Source organism: Balaenoptera ricei, chromosome 1 (genome assembly GCF_028023285.1).
Source record: "Balaenoptera ricei isolate mBalRic1 chromosome 1, mBalRic1.hap2, whole genome shotgun sequence".
NCBI classification, from domain to species: Eukaryota; Metazoa; Chordata; class Mammalia; order Artiodactyla; family Balaenopteridae; genus Balaenoptera; species Balaenoptera ricei.
This window is the reverse complement of record NC_082639.1, coordinates 59,262,291-59,286,880: the sequence shown is the minus strand read 5'-3', so window position 1 is coordinate 59,286,880 and position 24,590 is coordinate 59,262,291. Positions and strand designations below refer to the sequence as shown.

The following is a 24,590-nucleotide window of genomic DNA, read 5'->3' as shown; positions in this document are numbered from 1 at the left end:
GCCGGGCGCCTGTCTCTCCGGCCCCGCCCGGGAGTAGACCAGCCGGCGCAAGCCCCACGGCCCCGCGCGAAAGCCTTGAGAGTCCACAGCCCACGCCGACGGCGGCGGGGTCAGGGCGGCGCGTCACGTGACCCAACGGCGCAGCCAATCAGCGCAGCGCTCTGAGGTATTCAAATCGATGGCGGGGCCGACGGTTGTGCGGGGTTGTGTTGCTGCCGGCGTCTCGGGGGCTGAGTGTCGCCTTCCGCCGCCATGCCGGGCACCGGGCGCTGACAGACCTTCGGGCCCGGTGGGCGGAATGGAGAATCAGGGTGTGCCTCCCGGGCCTTATCGGGCCACCAGGCTGGTAAGACCGCGCGTGAACGAGACTGGCCAGCCGGGGTAATGGTCTCTTTTACGTTAAAACGTTTGTAGTTTTCCCTCGGGCGGAGGGATAGGTCCCAGAACCTCTTGGGTGGCTGAAGAGAATGAGGGGAGTTCACGGGTATCTCGGGCCCTTGCAGGACACGCCTGTTCCCCTCCTTTGCTCCGGGCTCCCCGCGTGGGCGCATCGGACTCAGCTTCTTAAGCGACTCCTGTTCTTGGTGCTGTCGGCGTCCCCTGGAATATTCTGAGTTTTAGTGGCTCCCCACGCCTGATTTTCTACCCGCATAAGGATTAGAGAAGAGTTTTGAGTTCCAGTGCTTTGTAGGGTCAGACTGGAAGCAAGCCCGATTGTTTGTGACAGCTTCGTTTTGCCGGTCCTGTAGAATTTAATGCAGGATGTACCGACTGAATGCCACTCAGTAACAGCTATTTCATAACTAAGAATATTTTAAGTACCCATCGGGAACCACTGTTGGTAGTCACTGGATTTGTACTTGCATAGAGTGTCTTGTGTATTTGGATCATCAATCCAAGAGGATACTGTACCACTGGTTTTGTGACACAGTCACAGAGAGTCACTTCTGTGAGCGTCAGTTTCCACCTTGGTAAACTAGAGCTAATGATACATGCCCAGGCTAAGAGATGTCCCAGAGTAGACATACTGTATGTGAAAGTGTGCTGTGATCTGTAGAATAACAAACAACTTATTCTCTGGATAAATTGCAGCTCAATATAAGTTTCTTGAATAATATATGAAATGTGGAAGTGTGGAAAGAAAAGAATACAGTTATTGTGTTTTCAGCCCTTAAATTCTGCGTTGTGATGTTGGGACCACATAGGTTAGATAAGTGGTAGCATAGCGAGTAGTAGCATAGTTGGGGTTACAAATCAGATTTCTTAACCTCTAATGTAGGATTTTTTAATTAAAAAGTTATATGTTTATTCTATACCACTCCTCTTAGACCTGCCACGAACCCAAAAGTTTGGGTAATTTGAAAACAGTTTTGGAAAGTGTGAGTATCTTTTGAAAATGTAGATATATCATAGCGTCATTAAACAAACAGTAGACTTAAAACTTAATTTACCACATCTGTTCTATGTTAATTATTGGGATCTTCACTAGTAAATATACTAAAGGTATAGTAATACTTTAATACTAAAGGTATTTCACCAGTAAAACTATTGCCTGCCAAGAGTTTTGTTTGGCCTGCATAGTTAGTTATGAGTGCAGGTTCTAGAGTCAGTCCAATGCCTGGGTTTTAGCTGTGTGACCTTGGTCAAATTATTAAATATCTCTGTGCTTCATATTCCTTATCTGAAAATAGGATAGTAATAGTACCTATTCATAGAATTGTGAGAATTAAAGTGAAATAATGAGTGTAATGCATAGTGTATGACACAAATGCTACTATCATATTATTAATATTAGTTGAGGTTAAAGAAACAGGAAGAAACAGGAATAAATGCTTTCTCTGTTGAGGACTAAAGGCGGGTTCATTGTAGTTCTCCATTATTCCTAGGTTTCCTAAATAAGCCAACCAGCCAGTGAAGTGCTTTTAGTCAAAAACTATTACATAAAAATATTATTACAACACTAGAATTAATAAAAAGAAATCAGTATGAGATGTAAAATTTTCTTTAGCACAAATAAGACAAGTGATTTCTTCATGAATTTTAATGATTTAACAAGATGCGAATGAGAGAATTTTCTTTGTCTAATTAAAAAAATTTTTTTTTCTTTCCATTTGCAGTGGAATGAAGTTACCACATCTTTTCGAGCGGGAATGCCTCTAAGGAAACACAGGCAACACTTTAAAAAATATGGCAATTGTTTTACAGCAGGAGAAGCGGTAGACTGGCTTTATGACCTATTAAGAAATAATAGCAATTTTGGTCCTGAAGTTACAAGGCAACAGACTATCCAGCTATTGAGAAAATTTCTTAAGAACCATGTCATTGAAGATATCAAAGGCAAATGGGGATCAGAAAATCTTGATGACAACAGTCAGCTATTCAGGTACTAAACAAAGAAATAACTGCAAAACTGAATTACTTAACAATGCAGTTTCACTCCACTTCTAATATACTTTTACTAAAACAGCAGCCTCTTCAGGGGAAGTAATATTTTCTGTAGAAAACTTACTGCTCTTAGTCCAATTAAAACCATTTAAAAGTTAAAGTTAGTTAAAGGTTATTGCTGAACAATTCAAACTTATAATAAAATAAGGAGTTGGGAGGAAAGAATGAGATAGTGTCACTTTTACATATTCTGAAAGCTCTATAACATGTCAAGGACAGAACATTATCAACCTTTAGTTTCATAGATTTAAGAATTACAAGACAAGTTCTCACAGGTCCTTACCTTCAAGTGATGTGTAGTCTATATAATCTAAGAACACATGTGATGAAATAAATAATAGCAAACTTTATATAATAACTAACAAAAGAAATATACCACAGGTTGAAGAGAATATTTATTAAGAATTTACCATGTACCAGAAGCCCTACTTTATGAGTTACATGTTTTCTTTATTTAATCCCTAGAATAGCTCAGCAAGGAAGCTATTAACTCCTTCTTACAGGTGAAGAGCCTGAGACCATGCTTCAACAAATTTTATTCCCTCGGTCTGAAATATGTTCATGTACACATTCATCAGACTAATAAACACGTTTCTTCTCATGTCAGCTGTATTGTAGCCTCTGTGGGGCCTTTCTGACTCCCTCGGGCCAGCATAATTGATTTTTCTCTCTTGCACCCGGAGTTCTTGATTATATATCCCTTAAATTAGGTCTTTGGGTTCTAATACCCATGTTTTTTTACTCTACAAAATTAGTGCTTTTCAAATGAAATGTTGTAGAAATTGATTCTTGCCTATGTGTCAAAGATGACTTATATCATACAAGTAAACTGCAATAACTAGCATATGAATATCTTGTATAACACCCTACAAATCTTTCCTCTCTCCACTACTCGTCAGTCACCTTTTGAGTTCCTTTGCTGCTGCTCATCCTTTAGCTTTTACTGTCCTCAAGGTCCTAGGCTTGTCTACCCTTCACCTCTCTCGCTGGGCAATCTCATACCATGTCTCCACTTACTTTTCTTATGACTTTCAAACCTCCAACCCAAATACCTCTTCTGAGCTTTAGGACCACTTTTGCCTATTAAACAGGCACTACAAACATAGTATATGGAAAATCACTACCATCTCTTAACCTAAATTCTGACCTCTTATATCCATATCTGAATGAATGGCACAGTCTTCCCTGTAGTTGCCTTCATTCTTTCCCTTCTCCCCTTTACATATGATGTAATTATCAAACCGTGTCTATCGTGCTGCCTCAGTATTCTCTGATCTGTCTACTTCTCTTCATGAATGTTCTTTTCGTTAGACTACTATTCTCTCTTACCTGGAATTCTGCATAACTCTTCAACTAGTCTGTCTACCTCTAGTGCTTTTATAGTGGTAACAAAACTATGACGTAGTTAAAAAAAGTATAACAAAAAAGTGTAAGACCTTACTGGAGAAAATTATCAAATTGTACTTAAAGTAATAAGTGGAGAAGGATATTCTGTTCATGAGTGAGAAGACTTAGTGTCATAAATAAGTCACTTCTTCCCAAATTGATGTATAAATTCAGTGCATTTTCATTCAAAACCCCTACATAATTTTTTGTAGGATTTAACAAGCAGATTTTAGAGTTCATTTGATAATGTAAAGGTCCAAGTCAATTTTGAGGAACAATGAGGGGAGAATTGCCTTACCTGATTATCTGAGCTTAATTAAATTTAAATTAAGACCATTAAGTGCTGAGAATATAAAACCTTACATATAAAGAAACTTGGTGTGAGTTATACATGAATTAAATACCTAAATATGAAAATAAACATCTTCTGAAAGAATATAAGAAACTATTTTTAGGACAGAGGAAAAAGAAAAAAACTTCTGAGGTGACTAAAAACTTATGCATAAACTTGATGTATGTTAAAAGATACCACAGAGATATTGTTTATGTATATTTATTTAAAGTATGAAAACATGAACAAGAAGGAAATACACTAACTATAGGTTAATGATTTCCCTTAGGAAGAGAGAAATAGAATTAGCAAAGAATTTCTTTCACTTAAAAAAAAGATAATGGGGCTTCCCTGGTGGTGCAGTGGTTAAGAATCCACCTGCCAGTGCAGGGGACACGGGTTCAAGCCCTGGTCCAGGAAGATCCCACATGCCGTGGAGCAACTAAGCCCATGCGCCACAACTACTGAGCCTGCGCTCTAGAGCCCACAAGCCACAACTACTGAGCCCACACGCCGCAACTACTAAAGCCCACGTGCCTAGAGCCTGTGCTCTACAACAAGAGAAGCCACTGCAATGAGAAGCCTGTGCACCGCAACAAAGAGTAGCCCCCGCTCGCCACAACTAGAGAAGGCCCATGCACAGCAACGAAGACCCAACGTAGCCATAAATAAATAAATAAATAAAGTAAATTTGAAAAATAATAATAAATTTTAAAAAATTTTTTAATTTAAAGAAAGATAATGAAGTCTTGATAAAATGTTAATAGTTGCATTGGTTGATGGTTACCTATGTGGATGTTGTTTTATATTCTGTACTTTTTTGTATCTTTGAAATATTTTATATTAAATTGAAGGGAGGAAAAGCATTATAATCAAAAGGAGCAAGAGTTCTGGAAATTGAACAATTACAAAGGGTAGAAAATATATACAAATTAGATAACTAATGAGAGAAATTTAGAAAATGTAACATTCAAGAACCATTTATTATGTAAGTGATACCTCTCCAAAAGAATTGATCCTAATAATAACCCTGATTTATACAGGAATAAAGTTAAAATACATACAGTTTACTAAAGAAAGCAGGAAACTATTAAAATTTTTTAAAAGGTTTAATGGGAAAATTAATTTATGTAGAAGATTCATTCCTTGATAATGTAAATAAATCCAGTTTTTTGAGTTATTTTTAAGATAAATGGGCATTAAAAGTTTGTTTACGATCTCACATTATTTAATAGCATATTATTCTTAAAACAGATTTCCTGCAAATTCTCCACTTAAAACTCTTCCACGAAGGCATCCAGAATTGAGAAAAAACAGAATAGAGAACTTTTCCAAAGATAAAGATAGTATTTTTAAATTACGAAACTTATCTCGGAGAACTCCTAAAAAGCATGGATTACATTTCTCTCAGGTAAAATAGCCTTTTTACTAGTTACTAGTTTAAATATAATTACTGCGTGCTTAATAATAGAATCATTAAAAGTGACTGATTAAGATTTGAAGCCAACACTTGGAATCTCTTAACTATATTATGTTCTAAAAATGTATGTGTAAATTTGTTTGGAACTCACAGAAACGATAATAAAAATGGTAGTGAGACATACTTGAAATAGTATTTGTATAATTTAAGCATGTTTTGTTTTAAATTAATTTGAGGGTAGTGGAGGCAGCTGCAAAACCAAAAGCTCTATTACCATATATTGCATTATTTCTTCAAGTGACACCTTACAGCTCCACAATGGGCTGATACTAATAGAATTACTAAATATTAGAAGTGGTGTCAGTTCATTATCTCCAAAATGTGAGCATACCATATTAAACCAAAGTAATTCTTTTTTCAGGAAAATGCAGAGAAAATGAACTGTGAAATAATCAATGAAGATCAAGAAAACTCAGTTGATAAAAGAGAAATAAGCCAGAAAGATGTTGAAGAAGTTTGGAGATATGTTATTCTGATCTAGTAAGCTATAACTAAGCTGTAACCAAGTTCCTGAGGTGTTTAGAATGTTAATTTGATATTTTCATCAAGATATTCAGTTGAGGAAGAACAGATTAATTCACAAAGCTTAGAATTTAACCTGTATATGTTTCTTAATAAATATTCTTGCGATAGTTCTGGTACAATAGAAGTAGAATGTTTTCAGTATGATTTGCTTTTTCTTTGACTCAAAGTTGTAGCTCTAGTTTGGGGTCTATATTGGAATCCTGCAAAGGTTATTAAGATACTTTAAAGTAGATACTAAAATAAATCTTAGAGGTTGATTTAAGAAAAATATTCCAAAAGCTTTGTTTGTTTTCCATTCAAACTCTTTCATATTTATATTCTATTCCACTTATTTTATGGAGGAAAAAAAGTTTGTATTCTTTCTCCTATTTAGCCTGCAAACAATTTTAGGTGTGTCATCCCTAGAAGAAGTCATAAATCCCAAACAAGTAATTCCTCAGTATATAATGTACAACATGACCAATACAAGTAAGCATGGAGTAGTTATACTGCAAGACAAATCAGGTTGGTATCAATAAAAGAAGTTGGAATCATTTTAAACATGCTAACAAAGCTTGCAGCTATGGTGGGGATAAAGAGAGACCAAAATGTAGAAAGTAGAATACTTCAGTTGAGAGAACATCAGGGAGACTACTGTTTTATCAGAGGCGCTTTAGTAATCATAGTGGACTAATTTTTAAATAAATATTATTCACACTTATTTTACCTCTTAAGGTGGATTCCTGAATGATTTCTTTTTTTAATGACAGGGTTAAGCATCCAAAAGATATGCAAGTATGATTAAAACTATTCATTAATCACATTTTATTGAGGACCAACAATGTACCAGGCACTGTGCTAAAGATTAGTGATGAACAAGAGAAAAACGGTCCATGCCTTCCTGGAGCTTACTTGAGAAGTTACATACAAATTTAAAGGGGTCAAGACATACATGCAAAACCAAAATAACACACTATAAAATAAGTCAAAACTCTCAAGAACAGTATTCTAAAGAACACTGGCTTTGTATTATATATATGTTTATATAATGTACTGATTTCAGATATAAGATAGGAAAATTGGGGAAATAATTTAAGCCAGATGTATTGGAAAGCTTATAGGAAATGTATTAATAAATTTACTGAAAATGTTGGCTCATTTTTTTATAATCAATTGCTGTCTGTAGAATTAATTGACATGCATTACTTTGAGTTTCTTTTTGTGGGCAAGAACTTTGAGGGTTTAATTGTAGGAGCAAAAAAGTAAATGTTAAAACTTAAGAACTATGTTGTGCATGCCTGTAGCTTGGGACCAGTCCCATCTTTCATTACCTAAAATAACTTGATTATATGCTCTCCATCTAAGCTTTCTATTCTTTATAACTATTAACTTTTCAAGTCAAATGTATGTGTGGTTTTTGTGTTTGTGTCAAAAAACTGCTACACTTATGTGTCATGTTTCACATAGTGGCAATTGAAAGATTTTAAGCAAGCCTCACTGTGAAAGTACCTTAATATTCAAATATAGCTTGTTTCAATCATAGGTCTCACTCAAATCAGTAATATTCAAATAGTATAGCTAACTTTTTAAACTTGTATTGTAAAATACTGTCTTGGCCCTATGTCTTATTAAATATGTAATCATTTTTAATCCTGCTGGTACACATACATATATATATATATATATATATATATGTATAATTATATAATATAATAAGTGTGAAGTTTTAAATATACTATCATCATAACTGTATGACTGAACACTATTTTTTGTATAGATGACCTTCCTCACTGGGTATTATCTGCCATGAAGTGCCTAGCAAATTGTAAGTTAAACAAACTGTGTGTGTGTGTGTGTGTGTGTGTGTGTGTGTATTATATTGATAATATTTAATAAGAACCAAGGAATTATTTTTAATAATTTATAAAGTCCTGATAAAATTAAATTATATTATTTCTGTTGATGTTTAAATGAAGATCTAGTAGAACTGATTACATTTCTTTGCATGTGGAGTGTGTTATAGAGCCCTTAACTTTTTCTATGCAGATAGTGATTTTATAATCCAAGCCCGTCATTTATGACTCAGTTCTCATAAATCATAAAATCATAGGCTAGAGGATCTCAGAGGATTTTTAGGTATAATTTACATCAATTGCCTTAGTGAGTCCAGAGAGTTCAAATAGCAACTTCTAAGTAAAGCAGCTTGTAAGTTGAAAGTTTCAATCAGAAATGAAGTCTTATAAAACCCACTTCAGTCCCCTTGCTGTTGTACACGCTTCAACATTTGGTGTTTCATGACATGCTTCTACTCCATAGGGTATATTAATGGGACTTTTATGTTTATGAAAAAAAATGGTCTGTCACTAATCAGATCATTTTTTAGCATTTCATTCTTCAAGCTTTTTCCATAGTGATCAGTGATAAGTGATTTTTATAATTTAAGACCCTAGTTCAAGTACAAAACCCTAACTGCTCTCGAAAATCAATTTTTAAAATGTGCAGAGGTGTATGCTTCTAAATCATCAAAAGCTAAATTATATTTTAATAATTTTGCTACAAAAGTATTTTTCTAGTTTTTATAAAATTAGTATTTTATTAATGTTCAGGATAAGTATATATTCCCTTGTTGTCCACTGGGTGTCAATATGACAAAATAACAGGATAAATAGCAATAAAGTAAATAATATTAGTTATAGAAAAAATTTATCAAATCAAGGTAAAGATCTTGATCAGAAGCTAAAGATTTTTGAGATTCTCTTTCTACCTTCTCGCTACCTAACTGTCCTTCTCATACCTTGGCTCATGATTAGCAACTCAGATAGCATACTTCCAGGGATTTCTCTGATGCCCCATCTTTAGGGATTTGTTTCTTTTTCTTCTCAGTCCACGTTATACATAAATGATACCAAGATATAGCTTACTAAATTCCAGTTTAACAACAATATGTCTAGCCAGAGGCAGTATTAAGACTTTTACTTAACTTGTTTGTTATTTAATCCCCCACCGTAATCCTGTGACATACAGGAATCAAAGATCAGTATACTATTCTTAATTTTTTTTCTAGAAGAGAAAACTAAGGCTTAGAAAGTCTTTTTTTCTGATACATAAGGAGCTATGTATTCAAACCTAGGTTCTCTAACTGTAAATTCTGTGTTTTTAATTCCAGTAAAGTATTTTCTATCTTAGAAAACGTTTAATGATTATCAAATTTTTTATTCTACATATTAAGAATATTTCTTAAATCCTCCTCAGAAAAATTGTCTATTTATTTTGTTCCACATAAAATCCTTATTAGCCTTTAAGCTACTAAGTGTGTGTATGTGTGTTAACTTGAAAGATAAGATAGTAACTCTCAAATCTGAGTGCATATCACAGTCACTAGAGAAACTCAGCAAATATTCAGATTCAGTCGATTCAGTATGTCAGGAATTTTTTTTTTTTTTTTTTTTTTTAAATCACGTCTCAGAAGATTCTTATAGCAAGATGCCCAGCTCAGTGTTAGGAAACTACTTAATTAGTGAACCAGAAGCAAACATTTCTAGATCAGTAATTCCTAGCTCCATAGGAATTCTGATAGATTCTGGACTATCTAGAGATAGTCCAGAATATCTATCTAGATAATAGATTATCTAGATAATCTATCTAGAGGAGATTATACTTTTAATAGGTGCACTGGATGATTCTGATATGTAGTCCATGGACCACACTTTAAATGCTATTAAACCTCAAGATCCTGTGACTTGCTCTCACTTTATACTGCTCTAAGTTCTAATTTTAGCTTTGCCACCAAACCTCTTTTACCTTGAGCAAGTTGCTCTGAGCTTCAGTTTCCTCACCTGTAACATAAGATCAGAATTTATTTCTGAGGAAAATACTAATGAGTAGACATGATTATTTCAATAATGTTAAGCTAATGGAACAGTGATGTAAAGATATTATTTAAACTCATTCAGGGTATGCTTCACGTCAGGCAAAATTTAATCACAAAAATGTAAATTTACAAAAGTCAATTTGAAAGAATTATTTGCATAATCCAAATAATCTTTGCTTTATAAAATGAATTGTGATAAAATCCCATTAAAATAAACTGTCCTGATGCTTTTAAAATATATTTCAAATTTTGCTTTATATACAATTTTTCAGTCATATAAATATTAAAATTAAACAAAATGCTAATAGTTGCAGTGATTTCTAATGAAAAGATGGTGAGAAGGAATGAGATATGCGCAACCCTTTAAATTTTTAAATTGTGACAGAATTTGTTAAACATAACTCCTTCATGAAATAAGTATATGTTTTATGCTTTTTATAAGTATCTTTAAAAATTGTATTTAAAATAAAATATATTTCACCTTTTTTTTAATTTTTTGCCTCTACTTAGGGCCAAGAAGTAATGATATGAATAATCCAACTTATGTTGGATTTGAACGAGATGTATTCAGAACAATTGCAGATTATTTTCTAGATCTCCCTGAACCTCTACTTACCTTTGAATATTATGAATTATTTGTGAACATTTTGGGTATGTATAGATTTTTATTTATTATTTAAATTTATTTTATTAGTTTCCAAGTCACCCATAATTTAAAAGATCTAAAAGTATAGGTAAATATGAAGGTGGCAGGCTATAAATTATTTTAAACTTCAGGAATACTCTGGTTGTTGTTGTTTTCCAGTAATTCAAATACACCATTCCAACACCAATTCTCCACACCAATAGGGTGTCTTACAATTCAGTTCATTTCTGACACTAACTACCCAGAGTTAACCCGGACCCCAAAAAGTTGAGGACAAAGTCGTTCAGCTCTGATACTAACTACCCAGTGCTAGCTCAGACCCCAGAGATCAAGGGCTTAGTTCCACAACGCTGCCCTCATTTCATGCACCAGCTGCAAATGAGGTCCTCAGGTTTACTGACATTTCTGCCTGGCTAACTACCAAGTTAGGGGTTCCCACAACCCCCTGAAGTTTAATAATTCACTGTAACAGTTCACAGAACTCTGGAAAGTGCTTTACTTAATGATTACCAGTTTATTATAAAGGATACAAGTCAGGAACAGCCAAATGGAAGAGATATATAGGGCAAGGAATGGGGGTAAGGGTTGTGCAGAGCCTCTATGTTCTCTCCAGGAATGTCATCCCCCCAAGCGTGTCCATGTATTCACCAACCGGTAAGCTCCCATAGCCGTGTTGTTTCAGAGTTTTAACTGAGGTTTCATTACATAGGCATGGTTGATTAAATCACTGCTCATTGTTGACTAAGTCTGACCTCCACCAACCACCACTACCCCACCACCCCCTCCAGGGAGGTCTGAGGTAAGGCTAAAAGTTCCAACCTTCCCCAAGAAGGGCTAGGCCTAAGTCACCTCATTAGCATAAGCTGAGGCTAGCTCTAATAGGCTCATTGTGAATAACAAAAGACTCCTGTCACTCTGGAAATTCCCTAGGTTTTAGGAGCTCTATACCAGGTACCAGAAATAAAAACTATATATACGTTTTATTAAACTACAGTTGTCTTATAATTAAGAACTTTCTAATACTTGTAGACTGAAAGTAGATATTTTTTCATGTATTTGACTGAATCCATTTAATTAGATTGTTGAAATAAATTTTAAAGTTATTTTCATCACAAGTTGGAAAACCTCGAGTCTTGCACTTTGTAACTGAATGTTGCATGTGTCCTATTTAAGTGGCTTCTGAATTAAGCAACTGCTATTTGTACTATACTAACAATATGTACTATAGTGATGCTTTGTTTTTTTAACGTTACTCTTGTTTTTGTTTTATTTTTGTCCACTGTCATACAGTTGCATCTTAATTTTTGTTTCATTTCCTGGTAGTTGTTTGTGGCTACGTCACAGTTTCAGATAGACCCAGTGGGATACATAAAATCCAAGATGATCCACAGTCTTCAAAAATCCTTCACTTAAACAGTCTGAATTCCTTCAAATCAACTGAGTGTCTTCTTCTCAGTCTGCTTCATAAAGACAAAAACAAAGAAGAATCAGATACTACTGAGAGACTGCAGATAAGTGATCAAGGATTTCAAGAAAACTATGCTAAGAAAATGCAGCTAGTTAATTTAAAAAACAGAAGAGCCAGTGTTAATGACATAATGGGAGGAAGTTGTCATAATTTAATAAGCTTAAGTAGTATGCATGTTCTATCCTCTAGCATCAAACCAAGGTGCTATTCATTAGAAGGAATTGTAGATTTACCAGGGAGTTCAAGTAAAGAGGTCTCCAGTGTCTTCCATCAATCTGTTCTGAACATAAAAGGACAAAATAATAAACAATTTTTAGAGTCTGAGACCAAACAGGAATCCCTAATGAATCTTCATTCAGAGGAAAGTATTCAAAAGCCACTCTGTGTTGGTTTTAAAAGAACCTCTACTTTGACCGTTCAAGACCAAGAGGAGTTATGTAATGGAAAGTGCAAGTCAAAACAGCTTTGTAGATCTCAGAGTTTACTTTTAAGAAGTAGTACAAGAAGGAATAGTTATATTAATATGCCAGTGGCTGAAATTATCATGAAACCAAATCTTGGACAAGGCAGCACAAGTGTGCAAACAGCTATGGAAGGTGAACTCGGAGAGTCTAGTACCACAGTCAATAAAAGACTCTGCAAAAGTACAATAGAACTTTCAGAAAACTCTTTACCTCCAGCTTCCTCTATGTTGACTGGCACACAAAGTAAGGTTGATGCTTTCCACGCATGTAATATTAACTTTTAGTGTTTACTAACCCTGTTTCACTTACCTGGCTTTTCTTCTCTGAAATTGCTTTATTTTTTCCCTCCAGAAGGGAAGTTTCATATTGTAAAAGACTTGTCATGGCATAACCAAGATTTATTCTACTTACCTAAAGCACTCCTTTTCTTTCTCTTAAATTGCACTTATTCTGAGTCACTTTATTTGTAATAAGTGAAGGATTTTCAATCCTTCATAATCCAATGGGTTATGAAGAAAATAATGAGTATCTTACCATGCTTTTAAAGAATGTGGAAATTTCTGGGAATAGTCAAAAGAAATGAAATATTAAAATATTATTTTGCCTTCTTTATATAACTATATGCTGGTAGTATGAAAGCAGCTAGTGTCATTGATGATTTTTTTCTGGGGGATAATTTGCCTTCTAGGTTTGCTACAACCTCATTTAGAGAGGGTTGCCATCGATGCACTACAGTTGTGTTGTTTGTTACTTCCCCCACCAAATCGTAGACGGCTTCAACTTTTAATGCGCATGATTTCGCGAATGAGTCAAAATGTTGATATGCCCCAACTTCATGATGCAATGGGTACAAGATCACTGGTAAGTTGATTTCTTAAAGAAAGAATAAGTCCAGTTCATAAACTGCGCCCCCCCCCGAAAAAAAAAAGAAAGAAAGAAGACCAAACCATCTAAGCATACTACTCAAGTGATGTCATGGTCTTGAAATCCTAGATTCTTGAGTTAAAAAGGCTCTTGAAAGTCTAACCTTTCCTAGCAGCAGAATACTGGTGCATTAATCCTTTGTGCCCAGTCTTTTATACTTTCACATCTTGATCTTTACCTAAGGACTTTGCCTCTTCACTCACGCTATATCACTTCATAGTGGTTAACTGTCAGACCATATTATATTGCCTTGTGCCAATTCTGTTTGGTGGGGAAGGAAGAGGAGATATAGGCACTGTTGAAAGCCGAAGGGCACTATAACCCTGTGAAATAAAGAATTAATGGGAAATTCATGTGTAGTAAGTCAAAGTGTTTCAGATATTGTAGTAGTGGGAAAGTTGTATTTAATGTGTTATGTGAATTAGGATAGCTTGTCATTGTGGGCAGGAAGTTGGTAGAGGTACTGTGAAGCAGTCTTAGGCTCCATATGAAGATGAGGGAAGAGGCATTTATATGCAGATATTGACTGGAAATGAACTCTTGAAATAGTATCTCTAATACCTCTTTCCCTCCCTCTCTTTATCTCTTTCTCTCTCTCTCTCTCTGTCTTTCTATAAAGAGCTGCCACTTCCTCAGAGCGCACCTTCAATTTACAAAATGTTCTTGTAGCAAGGAATCTGTAGCTAAGCTCCGTTCTTCCACTTATTAAGGACAGTTTTTTAATAGAATGACATACCTAATATAAAGAGGAAGAATTATTCTTAAGTAATTGTGGCACCATTAAAAAGCATAGGGAAGTTTGTAGGAAAAGATATTTAAAGAGATATGAGTAGGAAGGAGGTAATTTTGATTTTACACTTTTTGAGATTGAGGTTATAGAACATCCAAGTGAAATTTATCCTACAGACAGAATGTTGGAAACATGAACCTGGTGAAGAAATATTGGGGCAGAAAGTATATTTTTTGGAAAAGTGGTAGTTGAGACTATGGGAGTAAATGAGTTCTACAAAGCTGAGAAAAAAAAGAATAAAAGCTGAGGACTGAGCATTGGAAGAAGATAGGAAAACCTGCCAGGCATGTAGGAATAAGACCAAAAATATTTCAGTTCAATAAATGCGCTCACCATCTATTATGTGCGAAATACTTAAAATACAATTCTGATATTCAAATTATTTTAGAATGAGGTGTGTGAGTGTTTATGTGTGCGTGTGTGTGTCTTATATTTGGTGGGTTATATGGATATGAATGAGAGTAAATTAGTTTTGAAACACAAAATTTACCCCAGGATTTGAAGATTGTCGTGATGGAATTGAAAAATACAGTGTATTAATTGTTTTTAAAGACTAATAGAATAGCATTAAAAACTGTTTTCCAGTTTCAGAAGATAAATGGTGCCATCCTTGTAACCACTTGTGTTTATATGTTATATATTCTCTTAGTCTGTGCTTTTATGGGATTAATTTAATAAGTCACTGTTCTCTAACAGTCTTTAAGCACCATATTTATATGGTATTAATGGAACCTATGGTGTTTAGTGATAAAATTGTGACAAAATTGAAGAAAAAGCTAAGCCTTCTGTAATCATTTGGAATTTATATTAAGGAAATACTTAACAAGTACTATTAAAAAATTGGCATTTTATTCTTTCTAATGTAATAAGTTATTGTCCTCATTTTTTAAGCTGAAGTCTGCTTATCAGTTTATCTCAATCCTTTAGCATAATACTACCTAGGAATTACTGATATTCTAATTTATATAAAACCTTAAGTTTTTAAATTCACATCTTTTAATGTTTCTAGATGATACATACTTTTTCTCGGTGTGTGTTACGCTGTGCTGAAGAAGTAGATCTTGATGAGCTTCTTGCTGCACGATTAGTTTCTTTCTTGATGGATCATCAACAGGAAATTCTTCAAGTACCCTCTTACCTACAGACTGCAGTGGAGAAACATCTTGACTACTTAAGAAAGGGCCATGTATGTATTCTAAGTCTTAAAATTCTCTGCATTAGTCACTTGCAAGTGGCAAACTCATCTCAAACTAGCCTAATCAGAAAGGGAGACTTTATCAGCTCACATAAAGAACCTCCAAAAGTCTGGAATGTAGACAGAATATGGAGATTCAAATAGCAATAGGACTGTTTCCATCCCTTCATCCCGTATTTCCATTTTGGTCCTATATTTGAAAAATGGCTCCTTCACATGATTGGATATGGCTGATTGAAGCTCTTGAGTCATAGACTTACATTTGCAATCCAAAGGGAAAAAAAGCCATTCCTCACCTCCAATTTGAAAAGTTATTGGTATGGACTCAGAGTGGCCAAATCTAGATTAAATGCACATTCTTTAGGTAGTTGAGGGTGAGTGGGTTGAAGAGAGGGCCCATTCTCTGAGTGGCTCTACATAGATTAGAGAAGAATCTGTTCTTCACAAAAGGTAAGGATAGTTGGAGTAGAATGGGAAGGAACGTTTATAAGGAGAGAAGGAATCTAAGCAGCCAAAAACAACAGATGTCTGCTATATTCAGTCCTTGGCTGCCCAACGCGTATATTCATGTTTCTTCCTATACATACTATTCTAATATTGCCATGACTTACTGTAATTATAACTGTCCCCTACAATTCTTTCTCTTGTCTGCAGATTTTTTTTTTAATTTATTTTTTTATACAGCAAGTCCTTATTAGTGATCAATTTTATACACATCAGTGTATACATGTCAATCCCAATCGCCCAATTCATCACACCACCACCACCACCCCCCACTGCTTTCCCCCCTTGGTGTCCAGACATTTCTTCTCTACATCTGTGTCTCAACTTCTGCCCTGCAAACCGGTTCATCTGTACCATTTTTCTAGGTTCCACATATATGCGCTAACATACGATATTTGTTTTTCTCTTTCTGACTTACTTCACTCTGTATAACAGTCTCTAGATCCATCCACGTCTCTACAAATGACCCAATTTCATTCCTTTTTATGGCTGAGTAATGTTCCATTGTATATATATACCACATCTTCTTTATCCATTCATCTGTCGATGGGCATTTATGTTGCTTCCATGACCTGGCTATTGTAAATAGTGCTGCAATGAACATTGGGGTGCATGTGTCTTTTTGAATTATGGTTCTCTCTGGGTATATGCCCAGTAGTGGGATTGCTGGATCATATGGTAATTCAATTTTTAGTTTTTTAAGGAACCTCCATACTGTTCTCCATAGTGGCTGTATCAATTTACATTCCCACCAACAGTGCAAAAGGGTTCCCTTTTCTCCACACCCTCTCCAGCACTTGTTGTTTGTAGATTTTCTGATGATGCCCATTCTAACTGTTGTGAGGTGATACCTCATTGTAGTTTTGTTTTGCATTTCTCTAATAATTAGTGATGTTGAGCAGCTTTTCATGTGCTTCTTGGCCGTCTGTATGTCTTCTTTGGAGAAATGTCTATTTAGGTCTTCTGCCCATTTTTGGATTGGGTTGTTTGTTTTTATGTTTTTTTTTTTTTAAAGGAGAAATTTTAGGACTGAGATCTTTTTTTTAAAAATTTTTTATTTATTTATTTATGGCTGTGTTGGGTCTTAGTTTCTGTGAGAGGGCTTTCTCCAGTTGCGGCAAGCGGGGGCCACTCTTCATCACGGTGCGTGGGCCTCTTACCATCGCAGCCTCTCTTGTTGCGGAGCACAGGCTCCAGACGCGCAGGCTCAGCAATTGTGGCTCACGGGCCCATTTGCTCCGCAGCATGTGGGATCCTCCTGGACCAGGGCTCGAACCCGTGTCCCCTGCACTGGCAGGCAGACTCTCAACCACTGCGCCACCAGGGAAGCCCCGGGTTGTTTGTTTTTTTAATATTGAGCTGCATGAGCTGTTTATATACTTTGGAGATTAATCCTTTGTCTGTTGATTAGTTTGCAAATATTTTCACCCATTCTGAGGGTTGTCTTTTCGACTTGTTTACAGTTTCCTTTGCTGTGCAAAAACTTTGAAGTTTCATTAGGTCCCATTTGTTTATTTTTGTTTTTATTTCCATTACTCTAGGAGGTGGATCAAAAAAGATCTTGCTGTGATTTATGCCAGTGTTCTTCCCATGTTTTCCTCTAAGAGTTTTATAGTGTCCAGTCTTACATTTAGGTCTCTAATCCATTCTGAGTTTATTTTTGTATATGGTGTTAGGGAGTATTCTAATTTCATTCTTTTACATGTAGCTGCCCAGTTTTCCCAGCACCACTTATTGAAGACTTATTGACTGTCTTTTCTCCATTGCATATCCTTGCCTCCTTTGTCATAGATTAGTTGACCATAGGTGCGTGGGTTTATCGCTGGGCTTTCTACCTTGTTCCATTGATCTATGTTTCTGTTTTTGTGCCAGTACATATTGTCTTGATTACTGTAGCTTTGTAGTATACTCTGAAGTCAGGGAGTCTGACTTCAGCGTTTACTCTGTTTTTTTCCCTCCAGCTCTGTTTTTTCCCTCAAGACTGCTTTGGCTATTCAGGGTCTTTTGTGTCTCCAAAGAAATTTTAAGATTTTTTTGTTCTAGTTCTGTAAAAAATGCCATTGGTAATTTGATAGGGATTACACTGAATCTGTAGATTGCTTTGGGTAGTATAGTCATTTTCACAATATTGATTCTTCCAATCCAAGAACATGGTATATCTCTCCATCTGTTGGTATCATCTTTAATTTCTTTCATCAGTGTCTTATAGTTTTCTGCATACAGGTCTTTTATCTCCCTAGGTAGGTTTATTCCTAGGTATTTTATTCTTTATGTTGCAATGGTAAATGGGAGTGTTTCCTTAATTTCTCTTTCAGATTTTTCATCATTAGTGTATAGGAATGCAAGAGATTTCTGTGCATTAATTTTGTATCCTGCAACTTTACCGAATTCATTGATTAGCTCTAGTAGTTTTCTGGTAGCATCTTTAGGATTCTCTAGGTATAGTATCATGTCATCTGCAAACAGTGACAGTTTTACTTCTTCTTTTCCAATTTCCATTCCCTTTATTTCTTTTCCTTTTCTGATTGCTGTGGCTAGGACTTCCAAAACTATGTTGAATAATAGTGGCGAGAGTGGACAATCCTAGTCTTGTTCCTGATCTTAGAGGAAATGCTTTCAGTTTTTCACCATTGAGAATGATGTTTGCTGTGGGTTTGTCATATGTGGCCTTTATTATGTTGAGGAAGGTTCCCTCTATGCCCACTTTCTAGAGAGTTTTTATCATAAATGGGTGTTGAATTTTGTCAAAAGCTTTTTCTGCATCTACTGAGATGATCATATGGTTTTTCTTCTTCAATTTGTTAATATGGTGTATCACATTGATTGACTTGCATGTATTGAAGAATCCTTGCATCCCTGGGATAAATCCCACTTGATCATGGTGTATGATCCTTTTAATGTGTTGTTGGATTCTGTTTGCTAGTATTTTGTTGAGGATTTTTGCATCTATATTCATCAGTGATATTGGTCTGTAATTTTCTTTTTTTGTAGTATCTTTGTCTGGTTTTGGTATCGGGGTGATGGTGGCCTCATAGAATGATTTTGGGAGTGTTCCTTCCTCTGCAATTTTTTGGAAGAGTTTGAGAAGGATGGGTGTTAGCTCTTCTCTAAATGTTTGATAGAATTCACCTGTGAAGCCATCTGGTCCTGGACTTTTTTGTTTGTTGGAAGATTTTTAATCACAGTTTCAATTTCATTACTTGTGATTGGTCTGTTCATATTTTCTATATTTTCCTGGTTCAGTCTGGGAAGGTTATACCTTTCTAAGAATTTGTCCATTTCTTCCAGGTTGTCCATTTTATTGGCATAGAGTTGCTTGTAGTAGTCTCTTAGGATGCTTTGTACTTCTGCGGTGTCTGTTGTAACTTCTCCTTTTTCATTTCTAATTTTATTGATTTGAAGCCTCTCCCTCTTTTTCTTGAGGAGTCTGGCTAATGGTTTATGAATTTTGTTTATCTTCTCAAAGAACCAGCTTTTAGTATTATTGATCCTTGCTATTGTTTTCTTTGTTTCTATTTCATTTATTTCTGCTCTGATCTTTATGATTTCTTTCCTTCTGCTAACTTTGGGTTTTGTTTGTTCTTCTTTCTCTAGTTCCTTTAGGTGTAAGGTTAGATTGTTTATTTGAGATTTTTCTTGTTTCTTGTGGTAGGCTTGTATAGCTATAAGCTTCCCTCTTAGAACTACTTTTGCTGCATCCCATAGGTTTTGGATTGTCGTGTTTTCTTTGTCATTTATCTCTAGGTATTTTTTGATTTCCTCTTTGATTTCTTCAGTGATCTCTTGGTTATTTAGTAACGTATTGTTTAGCCTCCATGTTTTTGTGTTTTTTACGTTTTTATTCCCTGTAATTCATTTCTAACCTCATAGCGTTGTGGTCAGAAAAGATGCTTGATATGATTTCAGTTTTCTCAAATTTACTGTGGCTTGATTTGTGACCTAAGATGTGATCTATCCTGGAGAATGTTCCGTGCGCACTTGAGAAGAAAGTCTAATCTGCTGTTTCTGGATAGAATGTCCTATAAATATCAATTAAATCTATCTGGTCTATTGTGTCATTTAAAGCTTCTGTTTCCTTCTTTGTTTTCATTTTGGATGATCTGTCCATTGGTGTAAGTGGGGTGTTAAGGTCCCCCACTATTATTGTGTTACTGTCGATTTCCTCTTTTAGAGCTGTTAGCAGTTGCCTTATGTATTGAGGTACTCCTATGTTGGGTGCATATATATTTATAATTGTTATATCTTCTTCTTGGATTGATCCCTTGATCATTATGTAATGTCCTTCCTTGTCTCTTGTAACATTTTTTATTTTAAAGTCTATTTTATCTGATATGAGTATTGCTACTCCAGCTTTCTTTTGATTTCCATTGGCATGGAATATCTTTTTCCATCCCCTCACTTTCAGTCTGTATGTGTCGCTAGGTCTGAAGTGGGTCTCTTGTAGACAGCATATATATGGGTCTTGTTTTTGTATCCATTCAGCAAGCCTGTGTCTTTTGGTTGGAGCATTTAATCCATTCACGTTTAAGGTAGTTATCGATATGTATGTTCCTATGACCATTTTCTTAATTTTGGGGGGTTTGTTTTTGTAGGTCCTTTTCCTCTCTTGTGTTTCCCACTTAGAGAAGTTCCTTTAGCATTTGTTGTAGAGCTGGTTTGGTGATGCTGAATTCTCTTAGCTTTTGCTTGTCTGTAAAGCTTTTGATTTCTCCATCGAATCTGAATGAGATCCTTGCCAGGTAGAGTAATCTTGGTTGTAGGTTCTTCGCTTTCATCCTTTAAGTATATCATGCCACTCCCTTCTGGCTTGTAGAGTTTCTGCTGAGAAATCAGCTGTTAACCTTATGGAAGTTCTCTTGTATGTTATTTGTCATTTTTCCCTTGCTGCTTTCAGTAATTTTTCTTTGTCTTTAATTTTTGCCAGTTTGATTACTATGTGTCTCGGCATGTTTCTCCTTGGGTTTATCCTGTATGGGACTCGCTGTGCTTCCTGGACTTGGGTGGCTATTTCCTTTCCCATGTTAGGGAAGTTCTCGACTATAATCTCTTCAAGTATTTTCTCTGGTCCTTTCTCTCTCTCTTCTCCTTCTGGGACCCCTATAATTTGAATGTTGTTGCGTTTAATGTTGTCCCAGAGGTCTCTTACGCTGTCTTCATTTTTTTTTTCATTCTTTTTTCTTTATTCTGTTCCACAGCAGTGAATTCCACCATTCTGTCTTCCAGGTCACTTATCCGTTCTTCTGCCTCAGTTATTCTGCTATTGATTCCTTCTAGTGTAGTTTTCATTTCGGCTATTGTATTGTTCATCTCTGTTTGTTTGTTCTTTAATTCTTCTAGGTCTTTGTTAAACATTTCTTGCATCTTCTCCATTTTTGCCTCCATTCTTTTTCCGTGGTCCTGGATCATCTTCACTATCATTATTCTGAATTCTTTTTCTGGAAGGTTGCCTACCTCCACTTCATTTAGTTGTTTTTCTGGGGTTTTATCTTGTTCCTTCATCTGGTACATAGCCCTCTGCCTTTTCATCTTGTCTATCTTTCTGTGAATGTGGTTTTTGTTCCACAGGTTGCAGGATTGTAGTTTTTCTTGCTTCTGCTTTCTGCCCTCTGGTGGATGAGGCTATCTAAGAGGCTTGTGCAAGTTTCCTGATGGGAGGGACTGGTGGTGGGTAGAGCTGACTGTTGCTCTGGTGGGCAGAGCTCAGTAAAACTTTAATCCACTTACTCCTGATGGGTGGGGCTGGGTTCCTTCCCTGTTGGTTGTTTGGCCTGAGGAGACCCAACACTGGAGCCTACCTGAGCTCTTTGGTGGGGCTAATGGCGGACTCTGGGAGGGCTCACACCAAGGAGTACTTCCCAGAACTTCTGCTGCCAGTGTCCTTGTCCACACGGTGAGCCACAGCCACCGCCCACCTCTGCCGGAGACCCTCCAACACTAGCAGGTAGGTCTGGTTCAGTCTCCCCTCAGGTCACTGCTCCTTCCCCTGCGTCCCAGTGTGCACACTACTTTGTGTGTGCCCTCCAAGAGTGGAGTCTCTGTTTCCCCCAGTCCTGTCAAATCCCTGCAATCAAATCCCACTAGCCTTCAAAGTCTGATTCTCTAGGAATTCCTCCTCCCATTGCCGGACCCCCAGGTTGGGAACCTGACGTGGGGCTCAGAACCTTCACTCCAGTGGGTGGACTTCTGTGGTATAAGTGTTCTCCAGTCTGTGAGTCACCCACCCAGCAGTTATGGGATTTGTTTTTACTGTGATTGCACCCCTCCTACCATCTCATTGTGGCTTCTCCTTTTTCTTTGAATGTGCAGTATATTTTTTGGTGAATTCCAGTGTCTTCCTGTTGATGATTGTCCAGCAACTAGCTGTGATTCTGGTGTTCTCTCAAGAGGGAGTGAGAGCACGTCCTTCTACTCCGCCATCTTGGTTCCTAATCACCTTGTCTACAGATGTTATGGGCCCTGCCCATGCTCTTACATCTCAAAAATAGTAGATGAACACTTTATTACCATTTCAAAACGTTAATGTTTTGAGATGAATTAAAATATCACTTTGTTAGTGTTTTGTAGTTAAAAGAATAAAATCCATGGTTATTGGGAGTAATGATGATAGCTACCTTTACCTTTGTTTAAAACTTTTGTGCTAAGCATTTTATATACATTATCTCATGTACATTCACATTTTACAGATGAGGAGACAGAGCAAGACCAGTTTAAATAACTTGCTGGTGGTTATAAAGCTAGTAGGTTGTAGGGCTGGGATTGAGACCCTACTGACTTATTGCTACTCTGCAGCATAATACAGTTTTCTTAAAGTGTTGAATGTTTGGTGGCAAAATAATAGGTACTAAAACCCATCAGAAGAACCCTTTACCAAATAGGAACATGACCAGAATTAATAGATTTGACTATATGTATCATTTTGTTCATTACAGATTAAAAATCCTGGAGATGGAGTGATTGCTCCTTTGCCAACGTATTCATACTGTAAACAAATTAGTGCTCAAGAGTTTGATGAACAAAAAGTTTCTACCTCTCAAGCTGCAGTTGCAGAACTTTTAGAGAATATTATTAAAAATAAGAGTTTGCCTGTAAAGGAGAAAAGGAAAAAACTAAAACAGGTAAGAGAATGAACAAGTTTCAATCGTAAATATTTTCTAATATGCTATTGCTGATTGTTATTTAATGACATTTAGAATCTAATTTCTCATTTTAATATTTTGAATTTTAAATATCATATATGTAGACTATGTATGACTACCTGCCTGGTTTTACTCTGTCCTGAAATTTTCATAATAACCATAATAACAGATACTCTCCTTTACTTCCAGTGTTTTATATTTAAAGCATGCATTACCCTGGGAAAATAATTATAAACTTAGGATTATAATACATAACTTTTAGTGACTTATCATTACCATTTAGAATCTTTAGCTCTACATCAAAACCCTGTAGCCACATGATTCTGGCAGGTCCAATTCCTGGTCTGAGACACTCAAAGAAGTATGAAATATACTAACTAGATCCTTGTGACCTTCATAGGCTTTACCAATGAGAAGGAAGAACATCTGGAATTTAGGAGAATTAACAGCAGAAGAGAATCCTAGAATGTTAATGCTAACTGGAATCTAAGAAATATTACAGGGTACCTTTCATGTGTGAGAAAGTGGAGGGAGAAGCCAGGATAAAGTGAAAGGATACTGATCTCTGTAATACATCTTTGAGAAAGGCACTGAATCCTTATAAAATGTTGACCAGTGGCTTCAGATAATAATGTTAAATACCCTCTAATTCCTCACCTCGTTTTTAAGTTTCAGAAGGAATATCCCTTGATATATCAGAAAAGATTTCCAACCTCTGAAAGTGAAGCAGCACTTTTTGGTGACAAACCTACAATCAAGCAACCAATGCTAATTTTAAGAAAACCAAAGTTTCGTAGTTTAAGATACTAATTGAATTGAAAATTATGTAATACTTGTGGAACTTTGGTAAGTGAAGCCATATCTATTCAGCTACTAAAAAGGAAGTCTATTTATAAATAAGGTTTTTCTAAATAAAACATTATGTAAGGGAGTGCCAAAATAGTTTTTATCAATGTGAAACTGCTGAGAAACTAGTGAATCTCAATGGAGAGCAAGTGACAATAGGTGATACCAAATATTTTAATCAGAAATAATCTTTTGTTTTTTATACAACTATCTGGAAAAGCTATCATGATGTGTGCTAAAGTTTCATTTACTTGAATTTTGAAAACTGACATTTGCTCATCAAGATTAAGCTGTAATTCTTTAAAAAAAACAACAAGTTATCTGCATGTGCTTATGGATGTTAGCTTAAAGAACTAGTTGTTTAGGATTACTTGTTTCTAAGTGTAAGAATGTGAAGAATATTTGAAAATTCAATGAATTAATTTTCAACTGCTAAATATTGCACTCATATATTCTTTTGCTACTTTTGATCTATTTATATATGTATGTGTTTTTAAAATATGAATATATATTATAAGACTTTGGTTTGCCTTAAACGTTTACCCTAACTGCTTCAGTCATTAATTTTTTCAATAAATATCTTTTGCATTCTTATCTTCA

At 35.8% G+C, this 24,590-nt stretch overlaps 1 protein-coding gene across 1 annotated transcript; it reads left to right on the top strand.

Moving 5' to 3' along the window:
* The first annotated feature begins 283 nt into the window (after window positions 1-283).
* Window positions 284-23,954, top strand: DEPDC1 (DEP domain containing 1). Its single transcript, XM_059899286.1, has 12 exons — window positions 284-346; window positions 2,118-2,383; window positions 5,417-5,573; window positions 6,004-6,122; window positions 6,541-6,671; window positions 7,924-7,971; window positions 10,528-10,668; window positions 11,987-12,838; window positions 13,284-13,456; window positions 15,319-15,495; window positions 22,938-23,123; window positions 23,814-23,954. The coding sequence occupies exons 1-12, from the start codon at window positions 299-301 to the stop codon at window positions 23,952-23,954; spliced, it is 2,439 nt and encodes an 812-aa protein (XP_059755269.1). The 5' UTR covers window positions 284-298.
* The last annotated feature ends 636 nt before the right edge of the window (window positions 23,955-24,590 follow it).

Bases quoted from the DNA above. Each gene is read 5' to 3' on its own strand.
- DEPDC1 (XM_059899286.1), top strand. From the start codon at position 299: ATGGAGAATCAGGGTGTGCCTCCCGGGCCTTATCGGGCCACCAGGCTG. The intron at 6,123-6,540 runs GTAAGCTATAAC...TCTCCTATTTAG, and splicing joins AGATATGTTATTCTGATCTA to CCTGCAAACAATTTTAGGTG. The intron at 15,496-22,937 runs GTATGTATTCTA...TGTTCATTACAG, and splicing joins ACTACTTAAGAAAGGGCCAT to ATTAAAAATCCTGGAGATGG.